The sequence below is a fragment of the Gekko japonicus genome, unplaced genomic scaffold (assembly GCF_001447785.1).
Source record: "Gekko japonicus isolate JY-2015 unplaced genomic scaffold, Gekko_japonicus_V1.1 scaffold1980, whole genome shotgun sequence".
NCBI lineage: Eukaryota > Metazoa > Chordata > Lepidosauria > Squamata > Gekkonidae > Gekko > Gekko japonicus.
In genome coordinates this window covers 69,418-89,302 of record NW_015173196.1, presented here as the reverse complement: position 1 = coordinate 89,302, position 19,885 = coordinate 69,418, and the positions used below count along the sequence as shown (strand labels likewise).

Below are 19,885 nucleotides of genomic sequence, written 5' to 3'. Positions count from 1 at the left end.
CGTGGAAGCAGTGACAGACTTCATGTTCCTGGGATCCAAGATCACTGCAGACGGTGACTGCAGCCATGAAATTAAAAGACGCCTGCTCCTTGGGAGGAAAGCGATGGCAAACTTAGACAGCATAATAAAAAGTAGAGACATCACCCTGCCAACAAAAGTCCGCAGGGTCAAAACAGTGGTATTCCCAGTAGTACTGTATGGCTGCGAGAGTTGGACTAGAAAGAAGGCTGAGCACCGAAGAATAGATTATTTCGAATTATGGTGCTGGAGAAGACTCTTGAGAGTCACTTGGACTGCAAGGAGATCAAACCAGTCCATCCTAAAAGAAATCAACCCTGGCTGTTCCCTGGAAGGCCAGATTTTGAAGCTGAAGCTCAAATCCTTTGGCCACCAAATGAGAAGGGAGCACTCACTGGAGAAGACCCTGATGCTGGGAAAGATTGAAGGTCAAAGAAGATGGGGACGGCAAAGGATGAGATGGTTAGACAGTGTTATCGATGCAATGGACATGAAATTAAGCAAACTCCGGAGGACAACGGAAGACAGGAGGACCTGGCGTGATGTGGTCCATGGGGTCGTGAAGAGTTGGCCTCGACACTGCGACTGAACAACAATAGCTTTTGTGAATCATAGCTCCCTTTGTCAGATAGAAGGGAGCTTTGACTCTTGAAAGCTTACTCCCCCAAAATCTTCTTGGTCTCTAAGGTGCTACTGGACTTGAATCTACCTGTTCTACCGCAGGCGAACATGGCTACCTTCTGGAACTGTGTTGAAGAAGCAACAGAAATACATTAAAACTTTGAGGCTGGAAGGTTTCTTGGCCACGATAACCTCACTTCTTCTATGTATGTGAGAGAATGGGTCTATTCTTTCAGAAAGTCTCACATACACAGAACCAGCATGTAAGCCATGCAAGATTGTCCAGCATTTGACAAGGGAAAATGGATTAACTTGTGCATTAACATGCAGAGTTACTCTGCTAATCTGTGGCTTTGAAAGCAGAATTTTAGGGGGTCAATAAAACTGATTCCTTGTAATGTTGTAGATAAAGGTGGACATAGCTCTGATATCACCCAGCGAGTGATCTTAGATGAAAGGCAAAGCAGTTGCTTGGGAAGGCAGAATATCTTAGGCTGGCTGAGACTGTGAAAAGAGATCTCATGATCAAAGAACACACCAATGTCTTTCACCCCACAAACCTTTCGGGGAAACCTCTGCGGTTATAATTGAGCCATTTACTCTGTTAACTCTTGTTCCTTCCTCCTTTGCCAAAGTGTGAGTGACAACCCTGCAATGTACACTTCCTTGTGATCATTCCTGTGGATGGGCATCATATCAGTTGTGGTCCCAGCATTGCCCGCCTCTACTGTGCAAATATCTGAAGGGTCTTCACAGGGCAATCTATTCAGTATGTCAAGTGTTTGCTGAAATGTTCCGTTGTGTCTCAGACTCTAGACGCTGGCTTTCTGAACTTGCTCCATATTTCAAAAGTATTACCTGAGGTGTCAAGATCCAGTTTGGCTGCTTGTCTGTGACACATCAGAGCACTTGTGTGAATGAAGCCTAGGATGGCTTCCTTTTCACAGATGTCTGCTCACATCCAGGCTGCTGTTTTAGCAGACCTGAATTTTAAATCATAGCTCCCTTTGTCCACCAAATGGCAAGCAAGATTCTTCATTCAGCTATAGGGGATTTTTTCTTGTCTATCCTAGCCCTTACGAATGAAATTCTGGCCCCTGTGAAAACACTGTTGACTCAGGAAGACAAAATCCTCAATATGAGAACGGAAATTGTTCACAAAGGATGGGGCATCTCAGGGGCTACTAATCAGTGCAATTTCTCGCTCAAGGTAGACTTTTTGGAAAAGTTCAGAAAATAACCAGGGGAGGACTGCTCCATCTTACTAAACAAGGGCATCATCCAGCCAAAGTTGATCACTCTAAAGACTCAGTAATTTTAGTAAGAGTTAAGCACCTATTTAACTCTTTTCTATTGTAACCAAGAGGTTTTGAGGTGTTTAAGTTTGATTGGGCCTCACCCAATTTCCCTTACATGTAGCAGGAGCCCTTTCCATCTAGTAAGTAGATGTCTTCTGGGATACCTTTACTTTGCCTATTGAATGCCTTCAAAGCAACAGCAAATTAAGGGTAAAGAACATGAAATCTGGACTTAAAGAAGTGAAGGGAGAACATAGGGCTCTTGACAGCCAGTAAGCCATGAGAACCTTCTAGATCTAGAACTGTCTACAGAGATGGACTCCATTATGATATACCTAGGTGACATCATGAGGCTATTCACAGTTACTCTGAAGTCCCAACCATTATCAAGATTCCTCTGTAGTCAAACAAGATGAAGGCCCACAAATCACATGGTGGTTCTGTGCAGATCACCTTAAATACACAAATAGAGGGGCCATCAGGGTATTCGTTGGAATTTTAAATCAGAAGTGATATTTTGCGACTCAAGTGCTGTCTTCTATGTAATACTGTAAATACCCTTAAAAAGGAGCATCACAATATAATTTTGCTTGTCCTTCAAATTAAACGGGGGGCCAGGCCCAGAAAATTCCCATTTTCATGCCTTCTTAGGCAATACTGCAACATACTAAAAATAAGGCCCTCATAAAATCATTTTGCCTTTCCATTAAACTGGGTGTCACTGGTTGATACCATAAACACATGAAAGGAAAGTCATGGTATCAGTAGTGAACAATATTGGTGTTTGTGCATCGCGTAGGACAATGTAATTCTATTAACATAATCCTTGCGGATATCTTCCCTTTGAAACAGGGTCTTAAGTTGGCACCTCCCTTGGCACTACTGTAAATACATTCTGAAACAATATGGCCTTGGTTTATTTCACTTCTGTTTCCCGCTGACATGCTACGGATGCCAATAAAGGAATCACCGTAATTCCAGAGGATAGTCCTTGAAAAAGAGTCTGAAACTTGTATTGGAAGCCAGGCCACCCAAGTCTGACTGGAATCCAATGCATGCTCAGCTTGGAAGTAAGCCCCATGATTCAGCTCAGTTCAATGGGACTTAGTCCCTAATCAAAATGCACAAGAGTGTACTGCACTGATGTTACCAGAAAGACTTTTGGGAGCTCCTAGGACCTGCTCAGTAAGTCAGCAGTGAGACCCTCAGCTGGGCAGTTTATGGACCACCCAATTTTGGCAGGACTTTTGCCTTTAACGGGAGTCAGTCTCTATAGGATATGAAGCCCAGCAACCACGGGCTGGTCTACGCAAGTAGCATATTAACGCTGGTGCCCAAGGTGAGCACAGAAACATGGTCCTCCCCAGGGTGGACATGGGCCTGATGGCGTGGGAACTGCTGCTTGTATCGGAAAGTTTTCCCACAGGCAGAGCAGGCGTAAGGTTTCTCGCCCGTGTGGATTCTCTGATGTTTGACCAGTTTGGAATTGACATAGAATCCTCGGCCGCACTGGGCACATTTGTAGGGCTTCTCCCCGGTGTGGATTCTCTGGTGCTCAATGAGGGAGGAGCTCTGGGAGAAGCACTTCCCGCACTCCTCGCACCGGTAAGGCCGCTCCCCGGTGTGCACCCGGTTGTGTGAGACCAAGTGGGTCTTCTTCTTGAAGCATTTCCCGCAGAGAGGGCAGGGGAAGGGCTTCTCCCCCGAATGAGTGCGCTCGTGCTTCAGGAGATTGGAACTAAGGGAGAAGCGCTTCCCGCAGAGGGTGCAGGAGTAAGGCTTCTCTCCTGAGTGGGTGCGCAAGTGCTTGACCAGGTTGGAGGTGCGACTGAAGGCCTTCCCGCACTCCTGGCATGGGAAGGGTGTCTCCCCGGTGTGGGTGCGCTGGTGCTCAGTCAAGGCCGAACTGCGGCTGAAGCCCCGTCCGCACTCTGGGCAGGCGAAGGGTTTCTCGCCAGTGTGGATCCTCTGGTGCCCCATCAGCGTGGAGCTCTGGGAGAAGCGTTTCCCGCACACGTTGCACACGAAGGGCCTCTCCCCTGTGTGGATCCTCTGGTGTTCAATCAGCACCGAGCTCTGCGAGAAGCTCTTGCCACACTCGGTGCAATGGTAGGGCTTATCCACTGGCCTGCGGCTGGTGGGGGGAGGAGGGGGCGGTTCCAAGATCCCCAAAAGGTTGATAAAGCCTGGAGGATCGTGGGAAGCCTCTTTGGACTGGCGCCTTCTCAGCTGGCTTCTCCACCGTTCTTCCTCACTTCTGCAGACACTGGGGATCGTTGAAATACTCGGCGTGTGAAGTTCTGTCTCCCTTGTGCTTCTGCTTTCTCGGTCTCTGAATTGTCCTCCTGGGCTGCACTCACTCCCTGACACCATCTCTCCCTGTTCAGGACTTGGCGGGGTTTCCAGCAACAACTCCTCCATCTCTTCTTCTTCTTCCTCCAGTACCTCCTCTGAGAGATCGTCTGTCTCTTGACTTCCAAACACAGCATCTTTTAGAGTGAAAACAGAAATGGGATCTGCTGAGGAAGTTGAGCAAAACTGTTAAGGATATCACAATCTTACTTTTGACCATACTGAAGCCAGGTTATCTGTCCCAATGACCCGTCTGCATGGGAAGCTACAGACAGGTCAACTGGTCAGACTCTTCCATTGACCTGCAAGGTTCTCCATGTTCCAGACGTTTCTCAGAGAAGAGCACAAATAGCTTGATATGGCACAAGGTCAGGATAAGGTCTGATTTAAACATGCCGAGTAGTTGCGTCGCCCAAGCATAGTTTAAACAAGACATGCATAACATCCCGTGGGCACATTCTTTTGCCTCAAACAACCTCACGTTTAAATCCGGCATCAGGAGGACTCTACCATGTCAGGAACATGTGGATCAGCCATTAGATCAGTGGCACGGAAAGGATGCCACAACTTTCCACGGATTGGACCCCACAGCTCCAAAACCTGTCACTGGAAAGTCTTATTGCAAGAGCAGCCATCTGGCTGGCTAATTTGTTTTATGTAGGGGAAGGAGTTGAGGGAGTAGAATTTTCAAGCTGAAGTAACAGTTGAATGCTTTTTCTGGAAAGCTCATGTTGTGTTTGCGAGGGAGTTCTATGTCTCTGAATAGAGGGAGGCCCTCAAACTGTCTTACCTTTTAAAAGTGAGCCACTAGAGGTGCTGCCCTTTCTGGAGAATTGGGGCCACCTATCCACCTCCCATTATTCTTGGGGGAACACTGAAGGCCCACTGTTCAAGTCTCAGTTGCGTATGTAAGTGCCGTCCAGTCGCAGCCGACTAATGCAACCCTAGCAAGGGGCTTCCAGGGAAAGTGGGAAGCAGAGGAGGTTTGCCATGGCCTTCCTCTGCGGACTCTGCCTTGGTGGTCTCCCACCCAAGTACCAACCAGTGTTCCCTCTAAGCTGAGTTGGTGTGAGCTAGCTCACAGTTTTTTAGCCTCCAGCTCATACATTTTTGTCTCAGCTCAGGAAGGATGTGGCTACAGAGCGAACTAATTGATGCAGCAGTCAAATCGCTCGCTCACAACGTTAATGGCAGTAGCTCACAAAGTAGAATTTTTGCTCATAAGACTCCACAAGTTAGAGGGAGCATTGGTACCAACCCTGTTCAGCTTCCAAGATTTTATGAGGTCAGACTATACTATGCTGCTTTCCCTCCAAAGTCTCAGCTGCAGCGGCCCAAATCCTAGTACATGCCTTGGCATAAAATGTTGCTACCAATTCAGACCAAGACTTAGAATACAACATACCTGTTTCTCTTCTTCTCTGTGGATTATAAAGCACTGATAAGAGTAACAGTGGAGAGTATCCTTTGTAGATCATTTTGATTTTATTTCACTCATGGTCACTGTAGTTTAATTGGATACATTTACAGTGCCATTCTAAGCAAAATGCCACCCTTTCAAGTCCACTGATTTTAACTACTTCGGACGACACTCTTATTGGAATGACCTTCCCCCCGTCATTTCTGGGCCTACTGTGAAAAAGTCGGGCGTGAGGGTACATATTGATATGTGTTAATGTCTGAAATAATTGTCAGATTTAATTTCTTTATACTCTGTTGATCAGAGCAAATTGAACTGTATGTGATTATTTCAAATGAAATGAGCTTTATTTTTTTAAAAAATACATGTGAAGGAAAGTGCAATATCCGGGTAACTGGAACATTGACCTGGGAGTTGCCAGTACTTTTTTCTACTCTGACACTTGTTCTTTCACTTCGTCACCTCTGGACACGATCTCAAAGTAGCTAATAGCAGCTCCAGGAGCGACAGACTTACTGCACATTCCTAAGAACAAGTTCTTGGGACTAGGCCCCACTGAACAGACCTCAGTACATCTGCTTAAGATTGCTCTTTCAGGAACCAAAGGTAGTTTTCATGAACCAAAGCAACATTGACAAGCACTGGGGAGGGACTGTGCTTCAGTAGTAGAGCATCTGCTTGGCATGCATAAGGTCCCAGGTTCAATCCCCGGCACCTCCAGTTTTTTTTAAAAAAAGGACCAGACAGTAGGTGATGTGAAAGACCTCTGCCTGAGAACCTGGAGAGCTGCTGCCAGTCCGAGTAGACAATACTGACCTTGATGGACCAAGGGTCTGATTCAGTATAAGGCAGCTTCCTGTGTATACACGTGTGAAGTTCTAGGGAGTTACAATAGGGTTAATCTTTCCCTGTCACTCATCTAATGCTTGTTATGAGATTGTGGCCGAGCACTGTCATTCCTTTTTTGGTGCCTTCCTTTTATTGTTCCAAACTACTCCAGCTCCGCAGAACATAACGGGGGTCTCCTTTTCTGAATATTCCTGCTACCCAGCTCCACGGAGTCCCTTGTTTTTAGTCTCAGTGAGGGCTATACAGGAATGAAAATTATTCCAATCATAGCTTTTGTTGCAGGAGCTATTTTGGTTAACGGACCAACCTTTAAAGTTGCAGAAAAACAACCTGAAGAAGAGTTCTGTGTGTCTCAGAGGTTTGCTATGTATCAATACAATTGCTCACATGCACAATTCCCTTTAATCCTAGGCATTCCATTCAACTTGTGCAACATCACACAGACACATAGTTTCTGTTCTGAACAGCTCCATCTGAAGAAGATTTTGGTACAAATCAGAAATCTCTGGCCTCTTACATTTTGACACGCATCAGCCATAATGAAAGGAATCACCTCACTTCTATTTTTAATCTGGGGGTCAAATACCAGATCAGGGACATCTTGCTTCCTAACACAGATCTGTTCTCCAGTCTTACCTGTGTCTCCAGATCTCTCCCACTCCTCTGTCTCTTGCAAATCCTTCTGTTCCATCCTGGGCAGCTTCACTGGATCCTAGTCAATCTGAAGAAGCTTTTTGCAAATCCCCCCTCCTTCCACCCGCCCAAAGACAGAAGAGAGCTCAACCTCAGTGCATCGGACAGTTATAACAGTCCCATGGTTTGCAGATCGGTCGTGCCTGCAGAGCGGCAGAGGGAACCCACTGATGATGTCACATCCTCACACCAGTTCACATGATGCAGGGGGGATCAAAGGGAGAGGGGAGGAAGAGGAATGCTGGAGGCGGTTGCTAGGGAACCAGAAGAGACACACAAGGCGGGGGGGGGGGCGAGAGGAAGCGAGGGCGTTCAGTTCCTCTAAGGTCCGATAACTTGTGCTTAGAGCCTGATAAAGACGACGAGCGGGAGTATTTATCAGTCTAAATCATCTCTCCGCTTCCCACCCATGATCTCTGAAGTGGTTTCCGAAAAGAAAGTAAATAATCCCAAGATAAAATCTAAATGAAAGCAGGCTCAAATAAGTAGCAGCATGGCCAGTATCCTTGTGTGTGTGTGTGTGGGGGGGGGGGACATACACCCATAAACAATTTAGTAGGTTTGCCAACTCCCAAGATGGGAGGTTCCTAGAGAGCCAAGGAGGACAGAGCCTGAGAACAAGAAGAAGCTCAGCAAGGACGTGATGCCAGAGTCTGCCTTATGAAGCTGCCATTTCAATAGAATCGCAGAGTCGGAAGGGGTCATAGAGGCCACGTAGTCCAACCCCCTGCTCAATGCAGGATCAGCCTAGAGCATCCCTGACAAGTGTTTGTCCAGCTGCTGCTGCTGCTTAAAGACTGCCAGTGAGGGGGAGCTCACCACTTCCCTAGGCAGCTGATTCCACTGTTGTACAACTCTTACTTTAAAAAGGTTTTCCCTCAGATCCAGCCGGTACCTTTCCACCCTTAATTTAAACCCATTATTGTGAGTCCTCTCCTCTGCTGCCAACAGGAACAGCTCCCTGCTCTCAAAAAGTGACAGCCCTTCAAATACTTCAAGAGAGCAATCCTGTCCCCCCTCAACCTCCTCTTCTCCAGGCTAAACATTCCCAAGTCCCTCAGCCTTTCCTCATAGGGCTTGGTCTCCAGGCCCCCAATCATCCTTGTCACTCTCCTCTGTCCACATCCTGTTTGAAGTGAGGCCTCCAGAACTGCACACAGTACTCCAGGTGCGGCCTGACCAATGCAGTGTACAAGCAGGCCTATGACATCTTGCAGTTTGGATGTTACGCCTCTGTTGATACACCCCAAGATCGCTTTAGCCTTTTTTGCCACTGCATCAGACTTGCTCATATTCAACTTCTGGTTCACCTGTACCCCAAGATCTTGTTCACACACACTGCTACCCAGAAGTGTATCCCCCCATGCAGTATGCATGTTCCTCGTTTTTGTTACCCAGATGTAGCGCTTGGCACCTTATCCTTGTTAAATTGCATCTTGTTCACATCCACCCATTACTCCAGTCTGTTCAGATTTCATTGAATTCTAAATCTGTCTTCTGGTGTGTTCGCTGCTCCTCCCAATTCGGTGTCATCTGCAAATTTAATGAGTAGCCCCTCCACACCCTCATCCGGATCATTTATAAAAATATTGAAAAGTACCAGACCCAGAACTGAGCCCTGTGGTTCCCCACTGGACACTTCCCTCCATTCAGATGAAATGCCATTGACAACTACTTTTTGAGTGTGGTTCTCCAACCAGTTCCCTATCTATCCTAGAGTCCAGTCCACAGTCCCCTAGTTTACCCATCAGAACATCATGGGGAACCCAGGAGGAAAAAATATTTCTAAAATGTATAAGGTGTTGTTAAAATGGTATACTGAAGATGAAACTGTTAAAGAACAGATGTTAAAATGGGCTATTAATATGAATAAGGAAGTGGATATGGAAACTTGGGAATATTTGTGGAAAAACTCTATTAAGATCTCGACATGTACTAATGTTAAAGAAACCTTTCCCTTCCCCTCCCCACAACAGACACCCTGTGAGGTGGGTGGGGCTGAGAGCACTCTGACACAAACTGCTCTTTTTTAAGGACAGCTGTGCCAGAGCTTGTGACTGACCCAAGGTCACATCAGCAGGTGCAAGTGGAGGAGTGGGGAATCAAACCCGGTTCTCCCAGATTAGAGTCCGCACACTTAACCACTACACCAAACTGGCTCTTTACTGAAATCCAGGGAAACAACATCGACAGCATTCCTTCAATCCAGTGAGCTCACCACTCGATCAAAGACGGAAATGAGGTTGGTCTGGCAGGACCTGTTGGGGACAAATCCATGCTGACTTCCCCGGATCACCCAGTTGTCCTTTAGATGCTCGCAGAGCGATCCCTTGAAAATCTGCTCCAGTATCTTCCCTGGGACAGAGGTCAGATTGGCTTGTAGTTTCCTGGGGCATCCCTCCTCCCTTTATTGAAAATTGAAAACTGGGATAACATCTGCCCTCCTCCAGTCTTGTGGCACGTCTTCTGTCCTCCAAGAGGTCTGGAAGATGATGGACAAAGGCTCTGCAAGCTCTCTAGAAAGTTCTTTGAGCACTCTTGGGTGCATACCATTTGGCCTGTACTCATTCAATGCAGCCAGGTGCTTCTCGACTACCTCTCTAACGACCTTTCTCCATGGGAACCGATTTCTGTAAGTCTGGAGAGCTGCTGTAGCCCTGGGAGAATGCCACATCCCACCTGGAGGCTGGAAACCCTACGATGCAGTCGTATTTCACTTGGAAAGACAGAACGTTTTTTACCTGCCACTGAAAAGACGGTGGCATGCACCCAACCATGTGATTCCTCTGTCAGAACAGCACATCTGTTTGCGAAAGAGCAGGCTGAGATTTCTCTTTGTCCCCCCCCCCCATTTCCCCCCCTCTACACTGTTCTTGAGGGTCCACTAACCACCAGGAACAGAAGGGAAGGGAAGAAGAAGAAGAAGAAGAAGAGACTGGATTTATACCCCGCCCTTCACTTGGAGTCTCAGAGCGGCTTACAACCCCCTTTCCCTTCCCCTCCCCACAACAGACAACCCTGTGAGGTAGGTGGGGCTGAGAGAGCTCTGACACAAACTGCCCTTTTTCAAGGACAGCTGTGCCAGAGCTTGCGGCTGACCCAAGGTCACATCAGCAGGTGCAAGTGGAGGAGTGGGGACTCAAACACGGTGCTTAATGATGTCCGCAGATTGTTGGACACACGGCAATAAAGGGGGCGGAAACCAGACAAATATGCTGGAGAAGAAGGCATTTCATTCTGAGAGTTCCCTGATAGGAAACTCCCTGTTCCTAGTAGCCACACATCCAAGCTTCAAAGATGAGATGGCAGAGATCGGTTCCACTGGAGAAAATGGTGGACTCCATGGCATTATGCTTTGCTGAGGTCCCTCCCCTTTCTAAACCCCGCCCCGCTCACCAGATTTCCAGGAAATCCCCAAACTGAAGCTGACAACCCTACTCAGTTGAGCCCAGAACAGAGGCAAGATCATACAAAGACAGGCAGGTCTTCAGAGACCAAGTTCTTGCCCCTGCAGGGTTTTCTAGACCAGCACTTTAAACTGCCCAAACTGGAGGCCTATGGACTTGCCACCATTTCTTCTCCAACCAGCACATTGTTAACAGTCGTCGAAAGGCATTCCATGGCATGTTGAATATACAGCACATCCTTATATCCACTTAGACCACTGGTTCACCTAGCTCTGCTCTTGACTGGCAGTGGCTCTCCAGGGTCTCAGGCCAAAAACGGCCTTTCCCAACCTCAGGCCCCTTAAATCTTTCAACCAGAGGAAGCCGGGATCAAACCTCCGGTCTTCTGTGCGCAAAGCATGTGCTCTACCACACAGCCACTTCCTCCTTTGCTGCTGCCTGCCTGCCTCTTGTGCAATGGTAAAAGAGGAAGTGGTGGCAAAGCGGAAAACGGCAGCAAACTCAGCAAGATTTTTGCTTCTCACGTGGCCCAAAACAAAGCAACCAATGTCACCTTTCGTTTATGGCACCCCATGAAATAATAACTGTCATATTTATGTCAGAATGACAAACCTTTCCACCCAACCAGTGGCCATCTCACGTGTTCTGGCCACTGGTATTGCTTGTTTTTTGAGCTGCTAAGTCCGAGAAGGACTGGAGAGCTAAGAGAAGGTGGCGGCTCATTTGGATATGCTGATTCACTGAACTATAGGGACAGTCCCCTTAACTAATATAACCTGCTTTTAAAAATAAAGCCAGTCCCAAGATCACAGTATCTCTGAGCATCAGTTGTACCTTTAACTTGAAAGGAAAATGCCTTTTTTAAAAACTGACATTAAGGAGCATTTGTTCTGCACATCCAATGTAAAGAACATTCCTGCCAACCACATAAGAACATAATAGAAGCCAATGTTGGATCAGGCCAATGGCCCATCCAGTCCAACACTCTGTATCACACAGTGGCCAAAAATACCAGGGGCCATCAGGTGGTCCACCAGTGGGGCCAGGACATTAGAAGCCCTCCCACTGTTGCCCCCCCCCCAAGCACCAAGAATACAGAGCATCCCTTGTCCCAGACTGAGAGCTCCTATTTATACCTTGTGGCTAACAGCCACTGATGGACCTCTGCTCCATATGCTTATCCAATTCCCTCTTGAAGCCGTCCATGCTTGTAGCCGCCACCTCCTGTGGCAGTGAATTCCATGTGTTACTCACTCCTTGGGTGAAGAAGTACTTCCTTTTATCTGTTCTAACCCGACCGCTCAGCCATTTCATGGAGTGCCCACGAGTTCTTGTATTGTGAGAAAGGGAGAAAAGTACTTCTTTCTCCACCTGCTCTATTCCATGCAAAATCTTTTTTTTTAAAAGATGTTTTAAGATATCCTTTAAAAAAATCACTGTGCAATTGGGACAACTACGGTGAGCCAAGTAACTGGGAGAATAACATTTATTTTTTATTTATAATGAAGAGAGTTTAGGTAACATACAATCAGTTCACAAATGAAGATTCCTCCTACCCCCACCCCGCCCAGGACAGTGGTATCTGCCTTAAAAAAAAAAGAAGAAGAAGTATTTCAGGGATGTGTGCCAGCAGAAGAGGAAATGCGCTCCACCGCAGAGGCTGTCCAAAGGACCCAAGCTGATGTCCCTGGATTGGATCTAAACCTCTTTTCTTCGGGTTAAAAAGAAAAGGCAGAAGCTGGCAAAGTGTATGCTGGGGGATCATGGGACCTGCACGGATGAAAAGGCACAGGGGACGGGGGCCGAAGTAAGGAGGAACATTGAGAACAAAATCTGACTGGATCCAACCCCTTGCTAACAGGAAAGGTTTGGATAAGAAAGGGCGGGACAGTATCTGAACAGCACAACAAAAGTTTGGCAGTGGCTCAGGATGTGAAGAATCCAGGTATCTCCCTGCCATGGTTAGTACTTGGATGGGAGACTCCCCCTGGGAGACTCCCCCAAAGGAGTCCAGAGTCACGACACAGAGGCAGGTAAAACCACCTTTGTTAGTTCCTTGCCATAAGTTGGTTGTGGATTGGTGGCACGCAGTTATTAATAACAGATCTAGGGCAGGTAACATTTTGTGGCCCTAATGCTTGGGGCGGGGGGGATTCTGCAACATCTACCTGTGAAGATGCTGGTGCATGCCCAACAAAATGGAGGATGGAAGAGATGAGGACTGTCCTTGGCCAAACATGCTTGGAGCAAGCCAAGCCACAGCGGTCTTGCCAGCATCACAGGGATTCCCCATGGACTCAGCCGGTGGCTGTGTGTGCCTGGGAGGTGATGACGGGAGTAATCCACGCCGGCTGCCTTCTCCTGCACTGCTGTCCCCAGCTGGTGCCCTGGTTTCCTGGGCAGAAATCTGGCCCTGGGTGCCAAGCGAAATAACCTGGTGTGCCACAGTCGGCACGCTTGCTCGGTGGTTGTCTACCCTGCCATAGGTGACCAGGGGTGAGCATGATACCCATCAGAGAACAATGCGGACTTGGCCAGGGTGCTGACGTTCATCCACTGAGTGCTGGAACTGAAGGGGAAAGGCTATGGAGGGGCTGTGGCTCATTGGCAGAGCATCTACTTGGCATGCGAAAGGTCCCAGGTTCAATCCACAGCACCTCCAGTCAATGCTCCCTCTAAGCTGTGGGGTCTTGTGAGCAAAAATTCTACTTTGTGAGCTACTGGAATTAAAGGTGTGAGCAAGCGATTTGGCTGCTGCACAAATCAGTTTGCTCTGGAGCCTTCCTTCCTGAGCCAAGACAAAAAGGTGTGAGCCGGAGGCTGAAAAACTCACACACACACGCTAGCTCACACTAACTCAGCTTAGAGGGAACCCTGCCTCTAGTTAAAAGGTCCAGGCAGCAGGTGATGTGAAAAACCTCTGCCTGAGAGCCTGGAGAGCCGCTGCCAGTCTGAGTAGACAATACTGACCTTGATGGACCAAGGGTCTGATTCAGCGTACAGCAGCTTCCTACGTGTGCTCATGTGGAGAGCTGCAAATGATTCAGAACCCCCTTATATTTGGGGTGGAGAAGGAAAGATGTTGCCTACCACATGGTTATGCGCTAAAACCCCCCAGACCAGATGACTCACGTCAGTCAGACCAGAGCAGCAGTAATCTGATGCCTGGGTTGATGGGCCCAAGGGAAACTACTCGATTCAAGTGGCAAAAACTGGTAGAACTGCAGCCTCTGAGGGTCCCGGGCCACAGCTCTACAGGGGCCAATAGTTGCGAGAGAAGGAGAGCAAGAAGGGAAGCAAGCCTGAAGAAGAGCTACCTATGCTTTCTCAGACACTTGTAGGATAGCCGTTGTCTCCGCCCAGGGGCTGAGAGCAGTTACCGATTCTCCCTCTTCCGAATGCACTTGTTTCTGGTGACGGGTGAACTGGGGCTTGTACCGGAAAGCTTTCCCGCAGACCAGGCACTCATACGGCTTCTCTCCCGTGTGGATTCTCTGGTGCTTGATGAGGTTGGAACTCACGCAGAAGCTCTTCCCGCAGTCCGCACACTTGTAGGGCTTCTCGCCTGTGTGGATCCTCTGGTGTTCGATGAGGATGGAGCTCTGGGAGAAGCACTTCCCGCACTGCTCGCAGCGGTAGGGCCGCTCCCCGGTGTGCACCCGATGGTGGGACACCAGGTGGGTCTTCTTCTTGAAGCATTTCCCGCAGAGGGCGCAAGGGAAGGGCTTCTCTCCAGAGTGGGTGCGCTCGTGCTTCAGGAGGTTGGAGCTGAGGGAGAAGCGCTTCCCGCAGAGCGAGCACGTGTAGGGCTTCTCGCCGGAGTGGGTGCGCAGGTGCTTGACCAGGTTGGAGGTGCGGCTGAAGGCTTTCCCGCACTCTCGGCATGGGAAGGGCGTCTCCCCTGTGTGGGTGCGCTGATGCTCCGTGAGGGTGGAGCTCCGGGTGAAGCCCCGCCCGCACTCTGTACACGTGTAAGGCTTCTCGCCCGTGTGGGTGCGCTGGTGCTCCACCAGGGTGCTGCTGCGACTGAAGCTCTTCTCGCACTCACTGCAGGTGAAAGGGCGCTCCCCCGTGTGGATCCTCTGGTGCTCTATCAGGTTGGAGCTCTGTGAGAAGCTCTTCCCGCAATCGGTGCAGTGGAAGGGCTTCTCCAGCACGCGCCGGGTCGCGGTGGCGGCTGGCGGCTCTTCCACGATGCCCAGAATGTTGATGTAGCCCCCCAGACCTGGCGCGTTGGAGCGCCTCCGCCGATGTCTGAACGGTGGGGGAGTCACCTGTGGCTTCTCTTCGCTCTTGCAGGTGTCGTGGAGGTTCTGAGCAGCGCTTTCGAGGGGCGACGCATTCTCAAGAAACTCCGTTTTCGCCTCCATCATCTCGTCATCTGCGTAGAAAACAAGAACTTTCTCAGAATCACAGGGACTTCCGCATTGAAAATGCATTAATGCTGTTCCTCACTTTTATCAAGAACCCGAGAATTCCTACGATCAGTCAGATCTCTTGTCCTCCTATTTCAGGGTCCTCTGCTCAGTTAACTTCATTCCGTTAGAAAGTTAAACATGCCCTGCTTGTAAATTTCTGAAAAACAGTGGCTAAAACTCATGGATCCCTGGAAGCCCCACAAAGTGATTTAGACCAGTCTGTAGCACCAAATGTGTAAGGAGACTGTGGCTATGCAGTGCCAAGGGAAAAGTAACTGCACATGTGTAAGTACTGGAACGTGTGTAGCACCTTATTAACACTACACATTTTTTTATTTTATTTTACTTCATTTCTACCCCAACAGGGACCCAAAGCAGCTTACATCATTCTCCTTTCCTCCGTTTTTTCTCACAACAACCCTGTGAGGTAGGTTAGACTGAGACTATGTGACTGGCCCAAGAGCCCCCACGTGAGCTTTCATGGCAGAGCAGAGAACAGAACATGGGTTGCCACGACACCGCACTGGCTCTCACATGTTCCAGAACTGGACACTGGTTCTGAAAACAGGTTTTAAGCTCAGTCCCGGTGGATCCTGGCACTATTTGAGTCCGACACCTGCCACCCAATACAGAACTGAGCTTAAAAAAGAAAGTTACTAAACGCTGGTGATTTGGAGACATCTTTATGTCTTTCCTTTCTGTTCTCCCAAGCTGCCTCGCTGCTTCTGAGAAAACAAGGTTGCACTTACCTGTAACTGTTGTTCATCGAGTGGCCTTCTGTGCAGTCCCAGGCCAGCCACGGAAAAGACTTCCAAGCTTTCTAATAGACTAGGAGCGCCCCCTCCTCCCTCTGGCGCTTTCCCGCCAAAACGCTCACATGACCAGGAGGAGGGGCGCTACGCCCTCAGTTCTCTTTTTGCCGCCACGGAGAGATCATCTCCACTGCTGTTCTCTGTGTTTTTCCTCAGTTTTGAGACTGAGGAGATTTTTTTCTCTCTCAACAGTTTTTATTCAAGTGAACAATTAAATATGTCTAAAGAAGAAAAATGTTTGGTGGATTTCCACTGTGTCATTATGACTCAAAAGGGTGCTGATAAACAGCCATTCTCTGTGCCTTGGCTGCCTAGGGGTTCACACAGCAGAGCTGCCGGCTCTTGCTGTCCCCGTTTCCCCTGAAGGCACGTGTGGAAAGAGCTGGACTCATAAGTAGGCTTGCCAAGTCCCCCTGGGGGACGGGGAAAGCCCCGCCCCAGAGGCCCGTTTCCTGCCGCCGGCGGATCGGGCCCCGGGGGGAACTCCACCCCGACGTGCACGTCACCAGGAAGTGACGCGACCACGCCGGGCATGCTGGGGGCAGGGCCACAGTCATCCGAGGGAAAACTCTATGGTTTTCCCTCGGATGGTCGTGGCCCCGCCCCCAGCGTCGTCACGTCACTTCCTGGTGACGTGGATGTGGCGCGTGCGCGCGAAGCTTGCACACGCGCGGTCCGGGATCAACCCGGAAGTCCCCTGCTCCGGAACAAGGTGAGACTTGGCAACCCTACTCATAAGAGCTCTCTTCAAAGGCTTCCTGGTGAGGAGGGGTGGACAAAGAGCCTGGCTGAAATGGCCCTCTTAGGAGGTCGCCTGTGAGCCCAGCAGCCAGATGATGGCCTATTCCCCCTCTGCTGAGGTGTGTGCACAAAGAACCTGGCTGAAACGGCCCTCTTAGGAGGTCAACATCCCAGTTATTTAAAAGCACCAAACCCTGAAGCAGAATGAATTATACAAAGCTAGGCATACTTATTTTCAAGGCTGGTTGGGATTGCACAATATCGGCACCCAGGCTGCAGAATATGCCTTCTGAGACAGTCTGAGGGACACAAACTGTGCACGTCTGAAAATATCCTATCAAAGGAAAGAGAGCATCACATCCATTGGCAGTTTCACTCATTTCTTACCTGGACAAACTTTGATCCTTGAAATATCCACTTTTTCAGAGGCCCGAAGTTCTGGGACATTTTCACTGCCTTCACTTTGAGCCATCCAAAAGACCAAGGCAAACTGTGCTGAATCGAAAACCTGCTTGTGAAAGATGGAGATTTTATTCACTCTCTTTTCGAGAGGCTCTAGGCTGTATGTCAACATGAGAATTATTGCTATACAAACACACACACACACACAGCCACAAATAAACATCTTCCCAGAATATATAGCCCTCAGAAATACACATACACACACACGCTGCCACAAATAAGCATCTTCCCAGAATATATAGCCCTCAGAACTCTTAATCCTGTTATACAGATAATTCCAAATCATTAAAATAATTGGATAACAATCAAAATACCTAAAACTGGCACTGAGGTAGATGTCAGATAAACAGGACTTAATTTGAGCCTGCAAAGGTGTAAGACATTAACCGAGCACACCCAGAACACCCCGATAAGCATCACTGTAACTTTGGACATTAACCGAGCACATCCAGAACACCCTGATAAGCATCACTGTAACTTTGGCTACTCTACTTTTAGTGCTATTTTAAAAATTAATTTGTGCTTTTCTCTTTTTTAAAAAATGAGCTTGGACAGACCAAGGAAAAATAACAATGGTCTGCTACAGTACCAGGCCTTCGCTTGAGCAGGATTTAACCCCAGAATTTGGCTTCAATGCCAAGACTCAGCCCTGAGCAGGATTTAACCCCTGGATCTGGCTTCAGTGCCACAACTCAGCCCTAAAACATGGGCATTAACTAACTGTGCATGCTAAACGAATTTATACTCTTCTGAGCCCAATGATTTCAATGGACCTAGAAAAATGTGACAGTTCAGGATTGCACTGACAGTGTTTCTGAGCATGCAAAGAGTGCATTTCCTTTGCTAAATGAGGTCATTAAACTCTCAAGCATCTGGGATTCAGGGGAAGTGCTTTCTGGATCAGAGGGTGTGACTTCCATGCAGGTCTGAATCCACAAAGAAGTGTGTCAATGCATGACAATCTGGGGGGGGGGAACTAATCAAATCAAAATGTACTACAGCAGGTTACTGGATAGACGAGGATGCCTCCGCCTGTCGCTTTGTTCTGTACACCACCTGTGGCTAACAGACTGCCTGAACTTTCCTAATACTGGCTGAGGGGGCAATGTAAAATGGAAGCTTGTGCTTTCTGACAGCACCTCAGAGCACCCGAGTCACTGCGAGGACAGTGCAGTCCAGATTAGTAAAATAAAGGTAAAGGTTCCCTTGCTCGAAAGCCAGTCGAATCCGACTCTAGGGTTGCGGTGCTCATCTCCGTTTCAAAGCCGAAGAGCCAGCGCTGTACGAAGACATTTCCGTGGTCATGTGGCCAGCATGACTAAACACCAAGGCGCACGGGCAGCTGTTAACTAACCAGATTAGGGAAGAACAAAAACTCGCCAACTAGAAGCAAAGCATGAATTGGCTCTCACCGTTAAAGAGAGAAAAAGAGGCGGGCAGATGGGGGTGGGTGGTGGCGGCAAAGAAATGGTTTGGGGAGACGGAATAAAGCAACATCAAAGATATTGCGAGGAAGGTAGGAAGGGTTCAGTCTCGAACAGGACTGGCACGATTCCTGCCCTCCGCGAGGGAGAACCGGACACACCGCCTCCATCACGCAGACCACGCGGAAGGGTGAGAAGACGAGATGGGGCTGGGGAAGCCAGAGACAGCGTGGAAGGGCAGCGTGGGAAAAGAAAAGGAATTCCCAGCAGAGAAGCCTGCTTGGACACTAACCCCCCGGCCTGAAGTGACTGCAGCGCAGGGCAAGAAGAGGAGCAGAGTAGGAGGAACCACAAACCACCCCCCTCCCCCATCCCATTTGCAGGGTTCGAGGCTACCGCCAAGCGGGTCTCCCTGCCCTCCTCCTGCTTTCTCCCCCCACCCCCCGCCTCTCTTTTGTCTCCCAGTTGCAAGCCCAGGAACCGGCGCCACCCACCCAGCAAGGATCGGGGGCCACGCGGCCGGCCTCCCTCGCGCTCTTCTCACCCGGGGGCTGCAGCGGCTCACCAGGCTTCCCGGCCGACCCAGACTGCAGGCGCAGGAGACTGTGTGCCCCCAGGAAGGCCGTCCCCGGGAAACCCCGTCCCGGCAGCGGCAGTTCCCCTCTGCTCAGGCAAGCGCCGGCCAGCCCTTCCCTTCGCCAGGCTGCAAATCAAGACTGCCGCGGAGGAAAGAGGCCGGGCGGGCACAAGGCGCCGGTGTGGGCAGATTTACCTGCGGGCTAGTCAGTGGCTGGAAAAACTCGTTATAGGGTTGCACGGTTTTCTCCCGGGTTCCTACCTAGACGTTAGCCTCGACGCGTGTGTTCAGTACAAAGTTGGCGTTGCCGCTGCCAGCTGCAGGTTGGAAATTCTTGGAGAATTTTTTTTGGGGGTGGGGATTACAGCCTGGGAGGGTGGCTTTTGAGGAGGGGACCTCAGTGGGCTATAATGCTATACAGTACACCGTCCAAAGCAGTCATTTTCTCCACGGGAACGGATCTCTACTGTATGAAGATCAGTTGCAATTTCTGAGCGATCTCCAGGCTCCCCCTAGAGGTAGGCAACCGTACAACAGGGAGGTGTGTCTTCCGTCTGAGTAGGAGAAATCGGTGGTTTTAGACTGGAATAAACCTACATGGGATCGCCCCGGGGGAGCTGCCCAATGCATATCCCCCAAGGATTACAGTTGGGATGTTTCCTCACCCAAAGTCAGGACATAATAAAACTAAGGACAGCGAATGCCTGCCAATACATGATTGCCCATAGGGAGCAATGGGGAGCATGCTTGCCTTACGAAATAATGAAGAGTACGTCGCTTGCCCATAAGGAAT

General features: G+C 49.2%; 1 protein-coding gene across 1 annotated transcript; it reads right to left on the bottom strand.

Annotated features, from left to right (window-relative positions):
- Positions 1 to 3,157: 3,157 nt before the first annotated feature.
- LOC107120001 (zinc finger protein 883-like) lies at positions 3,158 to 19,100 on the bottom strand. Its single transcript, XM_015422638.1, has 5 exons — positions 19,060 to 19,100; positions 17,017 to 17,137; positions 14,063 to 15,039; positions 13,673 to 13,677; positions 3,158 to 4,071 (listed from the first exon to the last, which is right to left on the bottom strand). The coding sequence occupies exons 2-5, from the start codon at positions 17,099 to 17,101 to the stop codon at positions 3,243 to 3,245; spliced, it is 1,896 nt and encodes a 631-aa protein (XP_015278124.1). The 5' UTR covers positions 17,102 to 17,137; positions 19,060 to 19,100; the 3' UTR covers positions 3,158 to 3,242.
- Positions 19,101 to 19,885: the final 785 nt, after the last annotated feature.